Genomic DNA, 21,657 nt, shown 5'->3' with positions numbered 1-21,657 from the left:
AATGAATTAATCAACATTTCTGTCATTCTTAAAAAAAAATACATAAGAAACAAACATATAAGATTTGTTTTGAAAGAAATATTTTTTTGCCTAATTGGGAAAAATATTGTTAAATTTACACTGTAAAAAATTAAATTATAAGTTATGACAACATATGTTTTTACATAGCTTTAACTCATCAAAATAAGTTAAGCAATTTTCAACTGTTTTTATAAGTTAAACAAGATTCAACTATTTTTTTTGTTTTTTTGTCAGTTTAATGTAATTTAAATTGAAATTACTTAAACATCCAAGTTGATTGTACTTAAAATTTAAGGCAGCAACTTTTTTTTACAATGTAAGTATATTTAAATTATTATGTATAACTTAATGTTTCAATATATTACTGTTTATGGAACATACTTATTTGAATCTAATCTTGTTCCCAATGAGGTGAAAAATAATTATTTAAAAAATATTTTATGTTTATGTCTTATACTGTATATGTTAACATATTTAGCCTATATATTTTTCAGTGTATTAAAAACTGAAAAACCCACATTGATCTACCAAAGACTTTTATATATTTGCACACTTTTTTTAGACTCTGGGTATTCATAGAGAGACAGTCATTCAAGAGCAATACATTCTTCAAACTATAAATGAGAACAAACCTAAATATGCTCATGGAACAGAACTCTTGGACAATGAAGGAGTTGAGCTGAATGCTGAAATGTATCTGACATGAATGTTTTTATTATATAACCTAGATGGTAAAGGAAGTAGTGTGGATTTTTGCACTGGATCTTCAAAGTCTGAGAACAAGAGACAGAGGTACACGTCTGTCTTGCATTTGTGTTGTAGACTTGGAGAGGTTTTTTTAGTGGGGGGAGAGAGAGAAAAAAGAGGAAATGGAGCTGAGAGGTGCTTCCCATTCCGACTGTTAGTAAAGCAGCATTGCAGCACCTTCTGTGCCCAGGGACCCAGGGCCAGAGCTCCTCCCTCCCTAAACGGCCTATTCTCTCACTCTCTCTGTCTTTCTCTCTTTTGCCTCTTTTTGTTTTAAACAGAGTCAGAAAGTTCTGACTCGGGTTCATTTTATTGTGCTATTGTTTCTCATAAATACAGTAACTTTCCTCAGCGTTTTGTCTGTCTTCAGGCATGGTTGTGTTTCTGTGCAAAAGAAAAAGGAAATCAACAACTGGATGGCATTTAGATGCATTCAGCATCATGGGTCACAAGTGTGACCAATCAGCTTGACTCCTTTGTGTCTCATACTGCATATAATTGAAAAATGCCGAACAGCTGTTTCTGTATTGGTTAATTAACCCTTTAAAGTTTTTTGCTTGTTTTGTGCATGCAAGAAATTGCAAACTTACAGTGTCACAGATTTGTTATCATCTGGTAAGTGATATATAAACTGCAATTAGAAGATTAAAGTCTTAATAAAAATGAATTGCATGTAATGAATTTTCATGTTCTTATCATCAGTTTTATTTGTGCAAATGTATCATTATTTAGTAGGACAGTCTTTACATTTTACATTTTTGTGACTCTTCAAAAAGACTCGAAGACTTCAAAAAGAAGTCAAAAAGACTTCAAAAAATGTTTTTTTCCCCTGAGAATAACTTGAAAAGATCCATTTTACAGTCCAACATTGTGAAAAGAGTTCCTTATGAGACACTTTAGTTTAGTTTTATGGCACACTGTGTGATTTTTGACAGATGGATATCCAGCAGCATGAAATCAGAGGTCTATTTATCGGTGTTTTGGTAAGATTCTTCCATCTCGGCTCCGACACTTATCTCTCCAACATCATAATGGAACATTCCACCTCCTGTGGGTTCTTCAGAACTTACGTAACCTGCCATCAAATAAGCAAAGTATTTTTTTGAATACCACAGATTCTGGAGGTAGAACGATGGTAATAAAATAAAGATGAAAGGAGTCTGACTTACATAACCTCAGGTAATTAAAGAAAATCAGTGAGGTTTATTTTTCCTGAAAGAAATATGTTGAGATGCTTAAGATAAATGAAATCATATTCAAATATGAAACCAATATGTGTGGAAGAAGTAATGCTGCTCTCTGATTTAGATTCAACAGTTATCAACCATCAAAAAATGAATAAATGCATGATATAAACATCATAATATATGAAAACAAGTGAATATGTATGTCCACTGAAATTTGATTTATGAAACTGTCATGCTAAAAGTTTGGTGCAAAGGTATAGGTGGCCTCTTGGGTGCACAAGAATGGACCAGCATAAAAACATTACTGAAATCGCCATGAAGACAGAGATGACAGCATTAGCATGACAGAGGCATCATAGAGAAGTATAATGGGACTAGAGACGGCAAATCCTGTCCATGTCACACTAACCCAAATTTGAAACGCACAGATTCAGCTAATGGAAACTGGTAGAACTAGTGTCAACAACCAAAGTGATATTCAGTATGTTCTGCTGTGATGTGTTTTGATAGCGTGCATGTTTGCTCCGCTTTGGATGAAATATCACTCTCTGGGGCTTGAGTGGAACCACATGAGATCGACAGACTCTTACGATTAAATGACAAAAAATAAGCATTTTGAATTGGCCAAGTGGTACTTCCAGGAGAAATTTTTACAAAGATGGCACAATATCTAAAACAAACCAATTTGCTCAGATGATTAAGTCTTGTCACGCAATATCTTTGCTTGTGCACTAGATGACCATTGTGACATGGTGAGATATGTTTGTCTCCAACTTTGAGATTGGTAAGTTATGAATATAAGAATATGAATATTCAGATAAAGTCTTTACTTGCTTGCTAAATACTTAAGGGACTATCCCTCTATATAAAAAAAAGCCTAAGCTTTCTTCTTTTAAAAATCTTATTTCAAAAGTTTAAGAGAGTGATAATTTATATGAAAATGAGAGATGGAGAGTATAATTGTGATGTAATGACTTAAATTTGCTGTCTTATTATTTTAGTTATCAATGAAGGATAAAAAGAGAGGAATTGTGGAAGCAATTTAATATGTTTGCATTTAATTATATTTATAGAATCTAAGAAATATGATGGTAATTAGATTAATGTATGTCGATACAAATCCTTATGAATATATGTACGTGTATGTCCTTGTATATGACCTGACAAAAGTTAATGTGTGACTAAGTGTATGACCGAGACAGAGGGTCTCCTTTCAAGGATATAATATGATAGACAAATCTAAACAATGTGTTAGTTATGGCTAAGACTTCATTTAGCCTCTAGAAACAACCTTGGGGGAGGAACAACTATAAAGAAGGAAGGATGCCCCAACTCGTTGTCACACTCTGCAGGCACTTTGTATGACTGTATGACTGTTGACCTTTCCTTGCAAGGGAATAAATAATCTGTAAAGACAATTGATCGTGTTTGTCTCTTATTCAGTGATGTAAAATTGTTTGCTACCACAATATCAAATCATCTTTGGTTTGTCCTTCTCTCTGGTTTCTTTGAGACAACATAGTATGTCGTTGCATGACACCTTTTTGCCCCATTCTTTGAAACCATAGAAACCTCTAAATTAAATTACTGGTATTCTTAAACTAGACTTAAAGTGGTAGCCTACGACATGTTTACAATCATGGGTATACTGTAAATAATTTCAAGTAGGCTAACTGTAAGTGAAGTTTAATTAGCATACTAACTGATTCAAAGTCTGAACCCGTGAAGGTCATTGCTCTTTTACAACCTCGATTTAATTAGCCAGAAATTAGCTATAGCCTACTTCCATGTATTTATATAGGCTACAACTTAAATAGATGTACACAAAGATGTTTTATAATATAATTTACACTGGATTTGACAGTGAGTGGTATTCTCGAGTGTCTAAAAGCATCTTGCGCGAGCATTCAGCGTCTCTGCTGCACATCTTTGTTCCTCCTCCTCTCGGGCTCAGACTCTGGCTCGGGATATGGACGCGGAGACGTCACTGCAGGGGAGGACAGGAGGTTTCACTGCATTGGTAGGCTACCGGCATAACATTATATGATGGGAAACTTATAATTCAGCCCCCTCAGCAGGTCCAGCTTTATATCCGAACCTGACTGACATGGTTCGGACTGAACCGTATAAAGGGCTTCAGTCCAGTAGTTCTCAGGCCATTGAACTGAAACTCGGAGCCGTGTGGATGTTATAGACACTGGATTTTAGTCCTTGCGTATCGCATATTTATCTTGAAGATTTAGAGGACAAATAAACTTGTGCTGTTTCAGTTGGATTGCACATCACAACAGGTGAGTTTTTTGTTGTTTTTTTGTTTTGGAGCATTTATTTATAGCCTTTATTTATAAAAAATTGGCTCACTTGACTAATATTCTCTATAAGAATAATAATTACACATTCTTTCCTCCAAAACCACGTTTGACAGATTGTCACAGTTGTTACAGATGTGTTCATTTAGTAAGACTGTTACAGTTAAAGGCTTTTAAAGACCTGTTACTACTGCAATCAGCAAAAGTGTTTGGGATGTCAATGTCATTCTGATAACGATAATGCCTAATATAGGTTTAATGTCTTATTAACTTGAAAAGTAATTTAGTCCCCACTGGTGTGTCCATTTACTTTTGACTTTGACTGGTCTACAAGTGCTGTTTATGTATTTTACATGAGTTGTCGACTATAAATGAACGTTCAGACTGTCTTGATTTTATGTGAACTTTTACTTGTTGGTTTAAATAGTCACATGACCACAGCTGTTTAATTAGCCTACAGTTTGCCCCTCTGAAAGATGATGCCTGTGTCAGTTCTATATAAATGTCATAATTGAGATACATAAAATGGATAAAGGGTCTATATTAATCTCTTACAAATATTGCTCTGTCTTATATAAATGCATATAAAAGTCCGTTTGTTGAATTATTATTACATTCAATAATATATTTGTACTATTATTCCATTTTCAACACAACTGCCTGATAACAATAAAAAAAAATGAACATTATTTATTTATTTATTTATTTATTAATTTTCAATTATGTCCTGTAGCCCACCTGAGGCATGTGGAATGTTTCATTGGGCTACCTAATGAGTATTTGGTAATAATTGGTTTATTCATATTTTATGTTTTTATATATGTATGTGTATTTTGAAGGAGTTATGATACTCAGGAGAAATCTCTGCTTTCTGCCCTTGCTGTTACTATGCATCAGAGCACTACCTCAAGGTAAATCCATGATGCACCTGTTCCTAAATTGTTTCTAAATATTTAGGGTTAACCTATTTTTCTGTTGCCATTGACATTTACCTACGTGTCTTTATATCCAATTCTGAATTTGAGATTTCCATATTACACAATTTGCCCATTATTCTTTGTGCCTCCAAGCACATCTGTGTTTGATTTATTAACAGAGTCTCTATGTGGTATTCAATGCAAAACAGCTTTTGAATGATTTTGACCTGAGATGATGTAATGTTTTCCTGAAGATCTTTAATGGGCTTACATAATCATCACATAAAATGTATTGTGTATTTTCACATAATCATCCGCACTTTGCTGAAATGCTTATGTCGACTCATTCAAAGATGGCCATGTGGAAGATGAATCCATCTTCGACCTTTTCAAAATCAGCAGCATCAGCAGAAAGACGATTGGTGCCAAGCTCTTCAAGGGCCACGACTGGGACTCGCCGGCATACCGCTTCATCCGCTTTGACCACATCCCTGCTGTGAGCACCCTGGCCCTCCATCAGATCCTAAAGCAGGTCCAGAACAATGAGGGTTTTGTGTTTGTGGCCACCATGCGACAGGACAAGAGCTCAAGGGGCACCCTGATTGGTCTGGAGGATCCCAGTGGGAGCCGTCAGTTTGAGATTGTGTCCAATGGACGCGCCAACACGCTTGATCTGGTCTACATGGTCGAGGGATCTCAAAATGTGGTGTCCTTTGAGGATGTGGACTTGTCGGATTCGCAGTGGAAGAACATCACGCTGTACATTCACGGAGAGAATGCTCATCTGTACGTAGGCTGTAGCCTCATTGACAGCGTGATCCTGGACGAGCCTTTCTATGAGCACCTGCGGCCGGAGAGCAGTCAGATGTTTGTGGCTAAGGGATCTATCAGGGAAAACCACTTCAGGGTAAGACCAGTTCTTCTCCATGAACATCATTTGTACTTCATTCCATGCTTGTTATGCTATTCCTGCATAATGATTTCCTGTGCTGTGAAATAGTCAAGTCAGCTTTATTTTTTATAGTGCTTTATACAATACAGATTGTTACAAAGCAGCTTCACATTAACGGGAAAAAGAATAAAATCAATGTTTGGAAACTTTATCAAACATGAGACAAATTCATATTCTCCTGTAGAGCAACTTTTAAAAAGATGAATGCATCATTATTCAGCTGAATTCAGTTCAGTGTTGATTCAGTTTAGTTCAATAACTGAAAAGTTCAACAATTATAAAAATTTGTTCAAGCAGCTCTACAGAAGACAGTGTTTTATGACAACTAAACTTATGCCCGACTAAACTAAACAAGAAAACTTTATGTTTTGTTCACATCCAATAGTGTCAGTGCAGTCAAATTGATAATATTAAACCCCAAATTGGGAAGGAAAATCCTTTTTTGAGTGTCTGAAAGTGAAAATGTATTTTAAACCAAATGGGGAAATGATATCTGTATTATGTAATAAAAAGTCGTAAAAAGATATATAAAGTTCATTAGAAGTCATCTAAGGACCTTTTAAGGAACCATGTTCTATTGACTTTTGCCCAAGATATGCTACAAATTCACCACTGCTATGGGGATTTGAATATGATTAAAGAAAATAACCATGAATCTCCTCATTTTAACATTATAATTGACTTACTATAATCTCTGTCATTCCACAGGGTTTGCTACAGAATGTGAAGTTCCTTTTTGACACCCCAATAGAGAACATCTTGAGAAACAAAGGTTGTGAGATCGCTAAACCTGGTAAGAATTCAATCATATCTCTTAAACATGAAAACTATAAAGGTCAGCATGGGAAAACCACAGAAAGTTCTTGCAGTAATTCCTGAAATTTCACCTTAATTGTCTGCTTTCATAATCTCTGGCTTATTTTGAACTGATTTTTAGACCTGTGTCAGATTAGACACTCATAATGCATTGACTTCTAAAAGGTTTCAGGAGCTCTATATGGATTTATTCTGTGCAGTTCATGATCAAATTTGTTTTTAGAGGGTTGGTATGTTTTCCGTTGGATTCAGTTTTCATTTTAAGCTCTTCTGGCTTTCACCTAAGTGGGTCACGAAATCTGCAGATCAGAGCTGTGGAAATATCTGACCGTATTACATCATGTTTACGGGAAACGCTCATGTTAGTGTGGTGGTATAAGGGTTAACCAGTTTGCACATGCCATAAAGAGGATTAATATACTTTGATTAATATACATTGGCGGTGGAAAAATGGAAGAAGTACATACTCATAATTCTATACATGCATATGGTCAGATCAAAAACTGGCTGGTTTGACTGACTGTTCCGTAAAGCTTTGCTTGGCAGGGCCCAACATTAAGAACGGCCCGCTGGCCCAGGAAGTTTCAGGCCAGTTTATGAAACAGTCACCAGTAGTCCAGTGCATCATTGCCAGTGACAGTCTTACTTTATGATGGTTTACATCCATTTTTATGCCTGGCAAACTTCCTCGGAAACATTTGGTATTCTACATTTCTGCTGCAATTTCTGCAGATTTATCACCACAATAATGTTATCTAACTGGCTAACATGAATGAGCTTTTGTCAAATGTACAAAAATGATTTGTGATAGTGTTGGAAGCATAAGAATGTGTTAAGGTCATGAGACACCAAACCGACGTAAAATAAATAACTAGTGGCGACGAAAGCTGACTGTGTTGTCACCTCGCGTCGGCTGCGTCTCAGCGAAAAAGCTACGCTTGAACACATGACAAAGACTACAGACGACTGTAAAGAAATAACTGCCTCTATCAGCAGGTATCAATAGTCTATATCCATCATTAAAAAGGGAAACTGAAACTAGGACTGCAGATATACAAACGGAGATATACAGAGTTCTCTCTCTCACCGGTGGCGGCGACATGCTTCAACATGCTTAATCGGTCATAAAAACCCAGAAGGGGTCCGACAAGTGCCAACGCTGCAAAAACTGGATCATCAATGGCCCGACGTTGGTCGACGGCCGACCATCAGCTTGGTGTGTCAACAAACCAATCTGGAATGTTGTGCATCAGATTCCACTCTTTCCAGTTTATTTCAGAGAAGAGAACTGAGATAGTCTATTTAACCAGTAAATAAACTCATCCCTGGACCTGGCTGACTTTTGTGCTGAAATAACTAGTTTGAGACCATGACAAAACTAAGCCTTGTGTGAGATGTGCGGGTGTGAGCATTTCTCCATCACTGCTGCCTCAGTTCCTTTTAATTATAACTGAATAAGTATGCATAGGATATGGCAGTCAAAAAGGCTTCCATTTCCATTGCCAGGACAAATGCATGCCAACTGCTGAACGTTAGGATGCCAGGACAGAGGTCCCTCTAAACTCTCTAGTGCCCCAGTTTAGGAGTGCCACGTATTGCTAAATAAAAGCTAAACTGAAAGTGCACAAAAGCCTGCCTAGAAAGTCGCTGAAACACACACACACACACACACACTTATTTTCCCAGCGTTGACTGAAACCCCAAAGAGATTTGAACGAGTTCAACAGTCTCTAAAAAGCTGCTAACCCTGCATGAGTCTCAAAGGAACCTCTGGAGGTATCAACATGGCTCCCTGATTTAGTGTCTTCTGTTCGCCATTAATCTGGAGAAAATTTACGCAAATGACCCCAAAATGGCTGCAGATATCTAATGGGAGTTTTGGCATAATGGACAGCATTCCTCTGCTGTTGCGTATCCCCCAACCACACCACCTTCCTCCTTTTCCAAGATGTGCTTTGAAAAATCACTATCTTTTTTTAAATGTTACTTCTGGGGTAGCATCTGCGCATTTATTATAGTTATGTCAGAAATATAGTGAGAGAATGATATATCTGAAATCTGTGGGGTGTGGAATATATACACATCGGTTAAATGTTTTATAATTCATGTGTAACCCTTATTACGAGGTAGTAATAATAATGTACATAGGTTTAATAGTCTGAAGTAGTCGTAGAGAATATCATGAATACGATTTGGACCAAAATCAGAAGACACTAAATTGTTAAGAGCCTGAGAATTGAATATCAATAAAAAAAAATATACCACACCAGAATGACAGTTTAGACAACCTGTATTAAATTCACAGGGTGGAGCATACATACAAGGGAAACAAACATATATATGAAAAATAACAAACTAAAATAATAAAGTGCGCACGTAAACAAACAAAACACTCTCTTTTCAGTATCTTTGAGCTCAGTTCGTCCTCGGTTCGACTTGCCCTGGTTGACAAAAGTTCAGTTTCACCGTTGGGTTTTTTTTCCAGGTTGAGTTAGTGTTTGTCCTACCACAATGAAGATGAAGAGGATGAAATCAGTTCGTCTAAAGCACTCTGATTCGTTGTCAAACACGGTTGGCTCGCCACCCAGCCACTCAGACTGGGAATCAATGCATCTTTGGAAGAACGTCTGGATCTGGATCACTCCATGCAAAGGATCTCTGCCCGATGTTCCCAACTCTTTACCAAAACCTGACCTATAAATAAGGCCAAATCATTTCTTTCAATTACCATTCAGCGAATAAATGGACTGTTACAGGCTTCTACAAAATAAAATGAGATAATATTTCAGTACACCTATAATGCAATATAAAAATCTTTCTCTCGTTGTACAACAGCTCTTATGTTTCTTCTCAAGTATCAAAACTAAATGAATTTTTCTCTAGTATCAAAAGTAAATTTACATAATTTGCATCCTTCATAAAGACATTTCACATTCAAGTTTTATGAAACCTTATGGTAGTCACATTAACAGTATGAAGAATAAAACTGCATGAATTGCATGTAAACATTAATCAAATTGTATCACTTTAAATTAGAGGCATTAAGGCGTTAGTGTGCTTATTTATCCCCCTCTGCACCGGTAACAGTTGAAAGAATGCACAAAAAATTTTTACCTCTTTTAAGCTTCAGTGACCACAATTAAATCCACAATTTTTAACATCATTATTTAACAAACTAACTATTTAGCAACAATATAAAAAGTTAACATCCCTTTTTATAACCCACAAACGAAATAACTTGATAGTTTCAAAGACATTAACCAGTATTTCGCTAGCCTATTGTGGCTAATTACCTTATTAACATATGCACACAGCAGGCTTTACACCTTTAGCTCTACACAATGAACACCTTTGCATTGATTCACCCATTAACACAGATTAACATAGATGCTATGCTAGCGAACTCATAAACTCAGCAGACTAGGTTAAATACAAAAATGAGCAGCAAAAACCTGGCCTGTTAGCATGAATATTAGCGAACTCAGATGGCTAGATAAACAACTCACCATTTTAACGGAATTCACTGCCTTTAGCTCCGTGACAACAGTGGATTCAGGCACAGCTTTCGTTTACACTCTATATTACAATAAGGCATAGTCAGTATAATCAATAATGATTACAGAACTTGTTTAATTTACTTCCTATTGTTTTTTCAGCTTACCAAGCAGATAACGCAGCCTCCTATGCTCAAGTGCAAGCGCCAAAAGAACGTGCAGTGACGCAAAACTAGAGGCGTAACTGTAACAGAGCCTAGCTGGCAGCTGATTGGTCAACTCAGTGCCTCATAGAATTCACCCATTGGCTCACTTACACGTCCATCAAATATACAAAATTAAAGTTAACCCTTTCGTGACTGGGTTAAACAGCTACATAGGGTTTCTCATTATTTAACCTGGCTACACTCTCCCCCTTTGAACTCATGTACGTCCCTGTACATGGCAATGGTTGAACTGTTTGTATCTCAGGGTACAGGACAGAAGGATATGTGTTTTCACCTTCAGTTAAAATGTCAGCCACAGCTGTGGTTAACCCCTGAAAGAATGATTTAACAGCTGTGACAAAGGGGTTTCCAAGTTCAGTATAGTCAAGTCTCTTTGACGGCTGACGGTTTCTCTCTGATCTCCTGACTGTTGTATCCTTTATTTCCTTTTCTGGTTCTTTACTTCCATTGCGACTCATCTCCTTCTCACTCTCTAACATGTCAGAAAACACTGGAAGCTGCTCAATTTGGATGTCATCATCAGGTAAGTTTTGCTCCTCCACAGGATTTTTACTAGCAGGTAAGTTACTTTCGGTCATAACTATTTCATCAACTTGTTCACCAAGCCCGACTCTTTCGGTAAGTAGGTCCTCAGTGTCGTAGTGGTGACAGTTAGGATCATTAAGTGTGAGGGGACTGTCTGAGGCACCATTGGACATATCAGGTGGCTTGTTAATTTCAGGAGTGCAATCATCATTTTGAGCATTTACAGGACTCTCAACAGGACAATTGCTTGGAGGTTCAGTATGCTGTTTTTCCTGCACAATAGACATAGTTGGATCAGGCTGCACAAGACTGTCATGGACTGTGGGAAACTGAGCATTTGGGGGTTCTCTGAAATAGTAAACAGGAATGATTTCATCTTCATCGTCTGAGAAATGATTCTCATCCACAATAGGATTTGTACGGGTTGCTGGCCTGCGCCTTGTGTGCTGCTGGTCAGGCGCCTTGTTGACCTCTGTAGGCAAGTAACCACATGGAAGGAGTAAGTCCCTATGCAGTGTTCTCAAAGGACCATCCTGATTTTCAGGTTTGACTGTATAGACGGGCAGGGTACCTGCTCTCCTCACCACCACGTGGACAATTGACTCCCACTTGTCTGAAATCTTATGTTTTCCTCGAATGCGAACGTTTCTGACCAATACTCTGTCTCCAGCTTCCAAGTCCGAAGCAGTCACACGCCTGTCATACCTCATTTTGTTCTTGTGTGCTATCTTTGCAGCATTTTCAATTGCTATCTTGTAGCTGTCTTCAAGTCGTGACTTAAGGTTTTGCACATACTCTGCATGTGATGTTTGCTGACCCCCTTGCACTGGCAATCCAAACGCCAAATCAACCGGCAGACGAGGCTGACGTCCGAACATCAGTTCATATGGTGTAAATCTGGTCACCTCATTCCTGGTGCAATTATAGGCGTGTACCAGGGGTTTTACAAAGTCACGCCAATGAAATTTCTCTGGGCTGTCAAGAGTACCTAGCATGTCTAGTAAGGTGCGATTAAATCGCTCAACGGGGTTGCCCCTAGGGTGGTATGGGGTTGTTCTTACTTTGTGTATGCCGGCCACTCGACAGAGCTCTTTTATTGTGTGAGACTCGAAATCACGCCCCTGATCACTGTGTAACTTTTCTGGCATTCCATAGTGCACCATAAAGTTCTCCCACAGACACTTTGCCACTGTGCGAGCCTTTTGGTTAGGTGTTGGTATGGCAACCGCAAACTTAGTAAAGTGATCTGTAATCACCAGTATGTCTTTGGTCCCACTTTTGTCAGGTTCAAGAGAGAGGAAGTCCATACAGAGGAGCTCAAGGGGTCTGGTGGTGTTAATGTTGACCAAAGGCGCAGCTCTCTCAGGTAGCGCCTTCCTCCGTACGCACCTGCCACATGTTTTGACCTTTCTCTCAACATCCAAAGCCATTTTTGGCCAAAAGAATCTGGTCCTTACGAGATCCAGTGTGCGGTCAACCCCCATATGACCCATGTGATCGTGTAGGCTGGTCAAAACTGGGTCACGCAGTTCAGCTGGGAGCACAAACTGATAAAAGGTCTGAGAGCCCACTTGGCGCCTCCGGTACAAGATGTTATTACGGAGTTCAAGGCGATTTAATTCCCTTAACAAGAGTGGAAGCTCAGGGAGTTCATGTCGCAAAGTCGGGGGTGGTTTATCTCCCTGCTCGATCTGGGAAATGACATGCTTTATACTTTGATCAGCTCTTTGTTTACTCACAAGCTCTGCCTCAGTTAAGTGGGGGATAACGGGCAACCCACCAAGGTGATCTTCTTGCCCATAACTGTCAGGCACAGCAGTAGGTGAGATGGCAAGAGTTTCAACTAAAGCAACACAATCTGAAGAATCTTGGCCAACATAACTGACACTGTAAATGAGCTGTCTCTCACAGATTGCTTGCACAACAGCTTGATCTACTGCATCTATATTTTCTGGATCAGAGAGGTGACCCTGAGTAAACTGTCTTATGCGCTCTATCTCTTTTTGAGATTTAAGGTCATCAGCCAGCTCCCCATGAGGCCTGCGGGACAATCCATCTGCATCGCCATTTTGCTTTCCTGGACGATAGAGAAGTTTGAATGAGAAAGTGGACAGTGCCGCCAGCCACCTATAGCTTGTCGCATCAAGTTTTGCTGAGGTCAGTATGTATGTCAGCGGATTGCTGTCAGTAACAACAGTGAAGTGGTTGCCGTAGAGATAATCACTGAACTTTTCTGTCACTGACCACTTGAGTGCTAAAAATTCCAACTTGTGTGCAGGATAGCGACTCTCACTCCTTGACAACCCTCTGCTTGCATAGCCTATGACACGACACTGACCCTCCTGTTCCTGATACAAAACAGCACCGAGTCCAGTGGTGCTTGCATCGGTGTGGAGTACATAGGGCTTCTGGGGATCAGCAAAACCTAACACAGGGGCAGAGGTAAGGCTCTTAATCACCAGGTCAAATGCCTGCTGGCAAGCGGGTGTCCAGCGACTCCCAAAGATCTCCTTTGGGTTGCGGTACTGCCCTGCTTTCTCATCTGACTTTAATTTCCTGTGAGAAGGTGGGTAACCAGAGGTTAGATTGTGGAGGGGCTTAACGATGTTAGAGTAGCCCTTAACAAACCTCCTGTAGTACCCAGCAAACCCAAGAAAAGATCTCAGCTCTCGCAGGTTTTTTGGGACCGGCCAAGTCTTAAGAGCAGCAATCTTCTCCGGATCAGTCTCGACTCCATTCCTGGAAACTACATGCCCAAGATAACGGACTGACGTCTGGAAGAATGCACACTTTTCAGGTGATAATTTCAACCCGAACTCTCTAAGGCGTGTTAGCACCTTCATCAGCCTTGCTTCATGCTCTTCTAGAGTCTTTGAGAACACAATCAAGTCGTCAATAAAGACTAGAACATCCTTTAAATGCATGTCCTCCATGCACTTTTCCATTAGTCTTTGGAATGTGCTAGGTGCATTAGTCACTCCCTGAGGCATTCGGTTAAATTCCCAGAACCCAAGCGGACACACGAATGCGGTCTTGGGTTTGTCTGCCTCCTCAACTTCGATTTGGTAATAACCAGACTTTAAATCAAGGACGGAGAACCACTGGGAACCACTGAGCGCTGAGAATGTGTCTTCCAGCTTTGGAAGAGAGTATGCATCTTTTATGGTCTGGAGATTCAGACGCCTGTAGTCTATGCACAACCGGACTTGGCCATTCTTTTTCCTGACCACTACTATTGGTGACGAAAACGGTGACTCTGACTCTCTGATGACTCCTGCATGAAGAAGCTCCCGAATGTGGTTGCGAACAGCTTCGATGTCTTGTGGGTGTATTGGTCTTGCACGCTGTTTAAAAGGAGTTTCATCGGAGAGTTTTATGTTGTGTGCCACCTTATCTGTTCTGCCAAAATCTAAGTCATGTTGTGCAAACACGTCGGGCATGTTGTGGAGCTGCTGAGTGATGCGTTCTCTCCATTCAGATGGAATTGGGGACTCACCGAAATTGAAGTTTAAGTCGTGCTTGTTGTTTGACTGTGCCTCTGGTGACTTTGAGAGGGATTCTGATTGTTTTACTACACTGTGCTCCCGTAACAAGATGCTCTGGTAAGCACTTATCTCTGCAATTGCACATTTAGCAGGAATGACTATATCATGGTCAGACTCATTACTGATGACCACTGGTAGCTTATAGGGCCGCTGCTGGGGAATGTCGACTAAGCTAGCTGTTACCAGCAAGCCACCCGGCAAGGAGGGTACTGATGGCTGCTCAATGACTACAAACTTCTCATTCTGCAAGCAATAAGCTTCAGCAACTCCCTCAACTACTACAGTTTCACCAGCTGGAATGATTTTAGAACTTCTGCCTTGCAATGTTACTACACTGGGTTGACTGTTGTTGGTCTGTTTTTGTCTAAGCTCAAGACATTTAAGAACTGCTCTATAGCCATGTGGGATTGGTTGATGGCGTGTCAATCCAGCTTCGAAGTACATGTCATACAGTACATCCAGCGTATTGGTGCCTATAAGAACAAGGGACTGTGAAGTGGCTCGAATGTCAGGAACAACCAAAGCGAGTGAATTTACATCCATTGACGCTCCAATAAACTCTTTTGGAAAAGTTACAGTCATTTCTATGTAACCCAAGTAGGGTACGGACTGTCCATTCGCTCCTTCCACCTCCAAGAGATCATGTAGGGGCTTAATCTCCTGCTCTGGAAAGTGCTGTTCATAAAATGACCGGGGAACTGTCGTTACTTGGGAACCCGTATCTAATAGGCAGCTGACTTCTTCACCTTTTATGTGGACTTTAGCGGTACTCTTGGTACCGACCAACCCCTTAGGGAGTTTGAAAGGGTGGTTCTTACTTGAATGTTTTAGATTAGCACACACTTCAGCCTTGTGTTTACGGTTTACGTCTGAGGGACGTTGTTGACTCTCTTCAGTCCCTGTTTGTCCCCCAACAGGAACTGCTAGTCGTTTAAAGGTAAGTTGAGACTGTTTTGTGCATCCCACATGTGCTGCTTCTCCTCTAACTGTTTTTTCTTTTCAGCTACTAAAGCAGGGTTTGCCCTGTCTGTGCAAACCGGGGCAATGTGCCCATCCTCCCCACAGTTAAAGCAGTACCAAGGCCTGGGTCTGTAAGTCTGTTTTTTCTTGGCCTGTTTTAGCATGTCTGTGTTAGCACGGTCTAGTTTTTGTACTTTGCCTGGACCTTTCCCTGCTGCTCCCCTGTTATCAGCCCCCGTTGTCTTTTTCTGTGCCATCAAATAGGTTAATTGGCTTTGTAAACTGGCTACTTGCCTCCCAAGATCTTCAATAACACTGAGACTGACCTCCGACTTCTCTCTTGACTCTGCACAGGCCCACGCACTTTGGAGCTGAAGCTGGCCACGTTGCCTGGTGGTGCCCATGTGTTTTTTCATGCGACTAGCTTTTGCTAACTGTCTGTCTTCTTCTGTTCTTAGTAAGAGCAAGAGGTCAGCAAATGAAGGGGGGTTACTTTTCTTCTGCTCAAGTTGCAGGCAAGAAAGTAATGAATTGTCCCAGCATCCCCTACAGAACTGTTTGAGTAGGTGTTTATCCACATCAGCTGGTGCAGCCCCACCCCTTCTCACAGCCAGATTCAATGCTAATTGCAATCGATGAAGATAAGTGGAGGGTTTCTCACCCGGGTCTTGAAGGGTGTTCATAAACTGGGCAAAAAGTTCTTCCCCATCCTCAACAGTACCAAAGGCTGAGTCCAATAGCTGCAGGTAAGCGATGGGGGGTGATCCAGGCCGTAGCCCTTTCACCACATCTGCTGCAGGCGAAAGTAGACATTCGAGAATTCTTCTTGAAATCTGAAGATGGGACATACTGGGATCATTTAAAAGCAGTTCGATGTGTGAGCGCCAAGTGTCGTAATCAGCTTCGTTACTGGGTCTGGGAATCTTTCCAGAAAAGGAACGAAGCCTCACTGGAGATTGCAAGTGTGGGCTAACACCTTCACTCCTTACAATATGCTCAACCACCACCTTCTGTATCTCTGCTGGGTTTATGTCACTCACTGAAAGGGACGGAGCTTTCCCTCCATTAGTGAACAGGACTGAATCAGTGGCATTTAAGCAATTTTCTTCCCGGGGGGCATTCAAGAGTGAGCCTAGGGGCTGTTGATCTTCAGAAGTAGGGGGTTGAAGTGTCACAACTGGGGCCTCAACATGTGAAGGGGAAACTTCTATACCTACGGGTTTCATAGCTTCAATATCTTCACCAATCTGAGACATCATCTCTTTCAACACCTCCCCATAGTCTTTGCCACTTAGCTTGGCTAAGCCCTTTAACTCAGCTAGATAAGTTTTTGTAGCATTACTGCCAATCTGCGTAGTGTACACACTGCTTAATGCTTTTACAACATATTTAGCACATGGATCACCCTGCACTGTATATGTGTATGGCAAAAGTGGCTCTAAGTTCTCAAAAGCTGAACTGCTCGAAAACTCAATGATCAGGTTTTGGTAAAATTCAGATTTAGAATCATCAACTAAAAGGGCTCTTTCGATGGAACCAAACTTCTTAAGGAAGTCAACAACTTGCTCATCCTGATCTGCTACCTGGGTTACCCCACTAACAATCACTGCATTCGGAATTTTAACACCTGACTTCTGTATGAAATCCATTGTGCATATCCTTTCAATATTGATATTCAATGTCTCTGGCTCCTGGCTGGCTCGCCAATAATGTAACCCTTATTACGAGGTAGTAATAATAATGTACATAGGTTTAATAGTCTGAAGTAGTCGTAGAGAATATCATGAATACGATTTGGACCAAAATCAGAAGACACTAAATTGTTAAGAGCCTGAGAATTGAATATCAATAAAAAAAAATATACCACACCAGAATGACAGTTTAGACAACCTGTATTAAATTCACAGGGTGGAGCATACATACAAGGGAAACAAACATATATATGAAAAATAACAAACTAAAATAATAAAGTGCGCACGTAAACAAACAAAACACTCTCTTTTCAGTATCTTTGAGCTCAGTTCGTCCTCGGTTCGACTTGCCCTGGTTGACAAAAGTTCAGTTTCACCGTTGGGTTTTTTTTCCAGGTTGAGTTAGTGTTTGTCCTACCACAATGAAGATGAAGAGGATGAAATCAGTTCGTCTAAAGCACTCTGATTCGTTGTCAAACACGGTTGGCTCGCCACCCAGCCACTCAGACTGGGAATCAATGCATCTTTGGAAGAACGTCTGGATCTGGATCACTCCATGCAAAGGATCTCTGCCCGATGTTCCCAACTCTTTACCAAAACCTGACCTATAAATAAGGCCAAATCATTTCTTTCAATTACCATTCAGCGAATAAATGGACTGTTACAGGCTTCTACAAAATAAAATGAGATAATATTTCAGTACACCTATAATGCAATATAAAAATCTTTCTCTCGTTGTACAACAGCTCTTATGTTTCTTCTCAAGTATCAAAACTAAATGAATTTTTCTCTAGTATCAAAAGTAAATTTACATAATTTGCATCCTTCATAAAGACATTTCACATTCAAGTTTTATGAAACCTTATGGTAGTCACATTAACAGTATGAAGAATAAAACTGCATGAATTGCATGTAAACATTAATCAAATTGTATCACTTTAAATTAGAGGCATTAAGGCGTTAGTGTGCTTATTTATCCCCCTCTGCACCGGTAACAGTTGAAAGAATGCACAAAAATTTTTTACCTCTTTTAAGCTTCAGTGACCACAATTAAATCCACAATTTTTAACATCATTATTTAACAAACTAACTATTTAGCAACAATATAAAAAGTTAACATCCCTTTTTATAACCCACAAACGAAATAACTTGATAGTTTCAAAGACATTAACCAGTATTTCGCTAGCCTATTGTGGCTAATTACCTTATTAACATATGCACACAGCAGGCTTTACACCTTTAGCTCTACACAATGAACACCTTTGCATTGATTCACCCATTAACACAGATTAACATAGATGCTATGCTAGCGAACTCATAAACTCAGCAGACTAGGTTAAATACAAAAATGAGCAGCAAAAACCTGGCCTGTTAGCATGAATATTAGCGAACTCAGATGGCTAGATAAACAACTCACCATTTTAACGGAATTCACTGCCTTTAGCTCCGTGACAACAGTGGATTCAGGCACAGCTTTCGTTTACACTCTATATTACAATAAGGCATAGTCAGTATAATCAATAATGATTACAGAACTTGTTTAATTTACTTCCTATTGTTTTTTCAGCTTACCAAGCAGATAACGCAGCCTCCTATGCTCAAGTGCAAGCGCCAAAAGAACGTGCAGTGACGCAAAACTAGAGGCGTAACTGTAACAGAGCCTAGCTGGCAGCTGATTGGTCAACTCAGTGCCTCATAGAATTCACCCATTGGCTCACTTACACGTCCATCAAATATACAAAATTAAAGTTAACCCTTTCGTGACTGGGTTAAACAGCTACATAGGGTTTCTCATTATTTAACCTGGCTACACATGCACCCCTATAAAATCTCAAACATAGCTGCTGTATTCTGATTGTATTCATGAGGCCACTTTGTATCACATGTACCATTTCAAAAGTGAAGACTTTTTGCTTGCTCTTTATCATTAGGGTCAGTTCTTAAATCACATTATGAAGTTGTCTATTGAGTACTTCTTTAACACGGATCCTCTGTATTCTTATCCCTTTCAGAGGAAGTTAACGTGGTAAATGAGAGTATAGAGACTGTGTCTGTCAGCACGGCTATCTCCACCAACTTCATTGGGCAGAAGGAGAAACTGGCATCGGACGTGTGCGAGCGTTCCTGTGAGGAGCTCAGCAACATGGTGCATGAACTGAAAGGTCTTCGTATCATTGTGGGCAATCTCATCGATGGCTTGCAGAAAGTGGTAAAGTTGTTTTACTTAATGTCTGGTTTTACAGACAGGGTTTAGATTAAGCCAGGATTAGGATCTGACATATTTTAAGATGTAAGTGCAAGTTGCTTTCAGTTAAAAGAGCTCAAACATGCATTTTAGTCTGGGACTAAACTTAAGCCTTGTCTGGGGAATGTGTTTTGTTTGAAAGATTACCTGAAAAAGAATACAAATAAAAACTGTTTTCCCATGCAATTGCAATGTATAGGGACTGAGGAGTTCAAGCCTCGAGAAGGTCACAACAGCACCATAAAAGTCTCATAAAAGCAGTCCATACGACTTGTACACTATACACCAGGTCTTCTGAAGTCTTACAATAGCTTTATGTGAGAAAAAAACCTTGAAAGCCTCAGTTCTCATACGTTGTAATTGCATGGAAAAGAGTGGTCATCAAATTTCTCCTTTTGTGTTCCACGGGGGGAAAAAAGTCATACAGGTTTGGAACGAAAAGAGGGTGAATAAATGATGTCTGTTTGGTTGATCTGAAATGTAAACTTTATTTCATAAAGCTCCATTGTTCAGGTTGGTGGCCATCTCTGATTTTGAGAATTTTATTACAGATTAAATATCTGACCATGCAAGCAAAAATTCTTGTAGTCTAAACAGAACCATTAAAGGAAAACAGGACTGAAGAGGCAGTGGAAAACGTGAAGATGTGGGCTGGGGTTTTATGGTTTGTTTTAGAGGGAGATAGGAAGTGTGAATAGGAACCGAGTCGTGTCTGGCAGTGTTTAAACAGCCCCTTTATCCTCCTCTGGGAGCTTCCCAGCGATGAGGGAGTCTGGGCATAATCTCTGGGAAATCCTGCCGTTGGATGCTGCGGGTCCCAGAGGCTCTTCCAGACCATGTGGTGTTCTGTTTCACACCCTAACACTCATGGCTACTACCTATGCTTTTTTTTTTTTCTGTCACTCACACATGCACAAATTAATTCATCAGCACACCCCGTGGTTCGGGTTTTTTCTTTTGTGTGTGTGTGTTATTTTATGTTCTTAATGTGCTTCAGAAGTTAATAACCTTTCCTTCCTTTAAAATATTTCTTGTTCTTTTCCCCCCTCCCTCAACCTCTTGTTCTGTCTCTTTCCTCTTTCTCAACTCTTTACTCGTGGCCACAAATTCATGATTTGCTAATACTGTAGCTCTCAGGACTACAACATTCTGGTTTGGGTGTTCTTTTTTCATTTCATTCTTTTCTTAAAAAAGAGAGAAAAAGAAAAACAGAAAATTGAAACAACTAGCAAAGAAATAACACGAAAGTCTGAAAAGAGAATTTTTTACATTACAGAACCTAGATTGATGTTACAAATGTCAACATTAAAAGCACAAATCATAATTGTAAGACAAGTAAATTACATGTAAGTCCAAAGTCACTTGAGGACAATTTTCCTTCAGCATGGCGTTTAACCAGAAATGTCAGTTGGGGCCCTGTAGGGATTTAAAGGGCTTTCGGTGCCTGCTGGACAGTAAAGACTTTTATAATGTTACATGATTTTTATTTCAAATAAATGCTGTTCTTTTGAACTTTCTATTCATCAAAAAAATATCATGTTTCCACAAAAAAGCAGCACAACTGTTTTAACATTAATAATAATAAGAGCTGTTTCTTGAGCACCAAATCAGCATAGAAGAATGATTTCTGAAGGATCATGTGACACTGAAGACTGGAGTAATGATGCTAAAAAATTCATATCACAGGAATAAATTATATTTTAAAATATATTTAAAAAGGGAACAGGTATTTTCATGTTATAATATTTCACAATATTACTGTCTAACCACCGCCAAACCCTTGAACGGTAGTGTACTTGGAAATCTTTTAAGTTCGTCATCATTACCCACAGGTTAACATTAGAGATTTGACAGCAGGAAAAGCAAAGTTATTTCCCAAGTCAAGAGGTCACGATGAGAAAACCATCCGAGATTGGCTGAGGCAGAGCTTCCTGTTCTTAGAGGCATAATTCCCCTGCTACACAGAAGTGTGCTCATTTCATTGTAGTTTAAATCAAGTCTATTTATCTACATGTGGAAGA

At 39.6% G+C, this 21,657-nt stretch overlaps 1 protein-coding gene and 2 long non-coding RNA genes across 4 annotated transcripts in view; 1 reads left to right on the top strand and 2 right to left on the bottom strand.

The window, feature by feature from the left end:
- The first annotated feature begins 3,860 nt into the window (after positions 1–3,860).
- Positions 3,861–21,657, top strand: part of thbs2a (thrombospondin 2a) — a 35,989-nt gene continuing 18,192 nt past the window's right edge. The window contains exons 1-5 of one of the 2 annotated variants that reach the window (XM_056255006.1): positions 3,861–3,975; positions 5,104–5,175; positions 5,535–6,088; positions 6,842–6,926; positions 19,404–19,600. In XM_056255006.1, coding sequence (XP_056110981.1) covers positions 5,109–5,175; positions 5,535–6,088; positions 6,842–6,926; positions 19,404–19,600 — 903 coding nt within the window. In that variant the 5' untranslated portion in view covers positions 3,861–3,975; positions 5,104–5,108. Of the gene's footprint in view, positions 3,976–4,006; positions 4,247–5,103; positions 5,176–5,534; positions 6,089–6,841; positions 6,927–19,403; positions 19,601–21,657 lie in introns of those variants that run through there. The other variant, XM_056255005.1, reaches the window with a different exon arrangement.
- LOC130088289 (uncharacterized) lies at positions 9,601–10,755 on the bottom strand. Its single transcript, XR_008807451.1, has 3 exons — positions 10,611–10,755; positions 10,456–10,525; positions 9,601–9,643 (listed from the first exon to the last, which is right to left on the bottom strand). It is a non-coding gene; the product is annotated as an uncharacterized LOC130088289 (long non-coding RNA).
- Positions 17,954–19,108, bottom strand: LOC130088286 (uncharacterized). The gene is made up of 3 exons (XR_008807450.1): positions 18,964–19,108; positions 18,809–18,878; positions 17,954–17,996 (listed from the first exon to the last, which is right to left on the bottom strand). It is a non-coding gene; the product is annotated as an uncharacterized LOC130088286 (long non-coding RNA).

Source organism: Rhinichthys klamathensis, unplaced genomic scaffold, assembly GCF_029890125.1.
Source record: "Rhinichthys klamathensis goyatoka isolate OS25496 unplaced genomic scaffold, OSU_Roscu_1.1 h1tg000115l_1, whole genome shotgun sequence".
Classification (NCBI taxonomy): Eukaryota; Metazoa; Chordata; class Actinopteri; order Cypriniformes; family Leuciscidae; genus Rhinichthys; species Rhinichthys klamathensis.
This window is presented reverse-complemented; position numbering and strand designations above follow the sequence as displayed.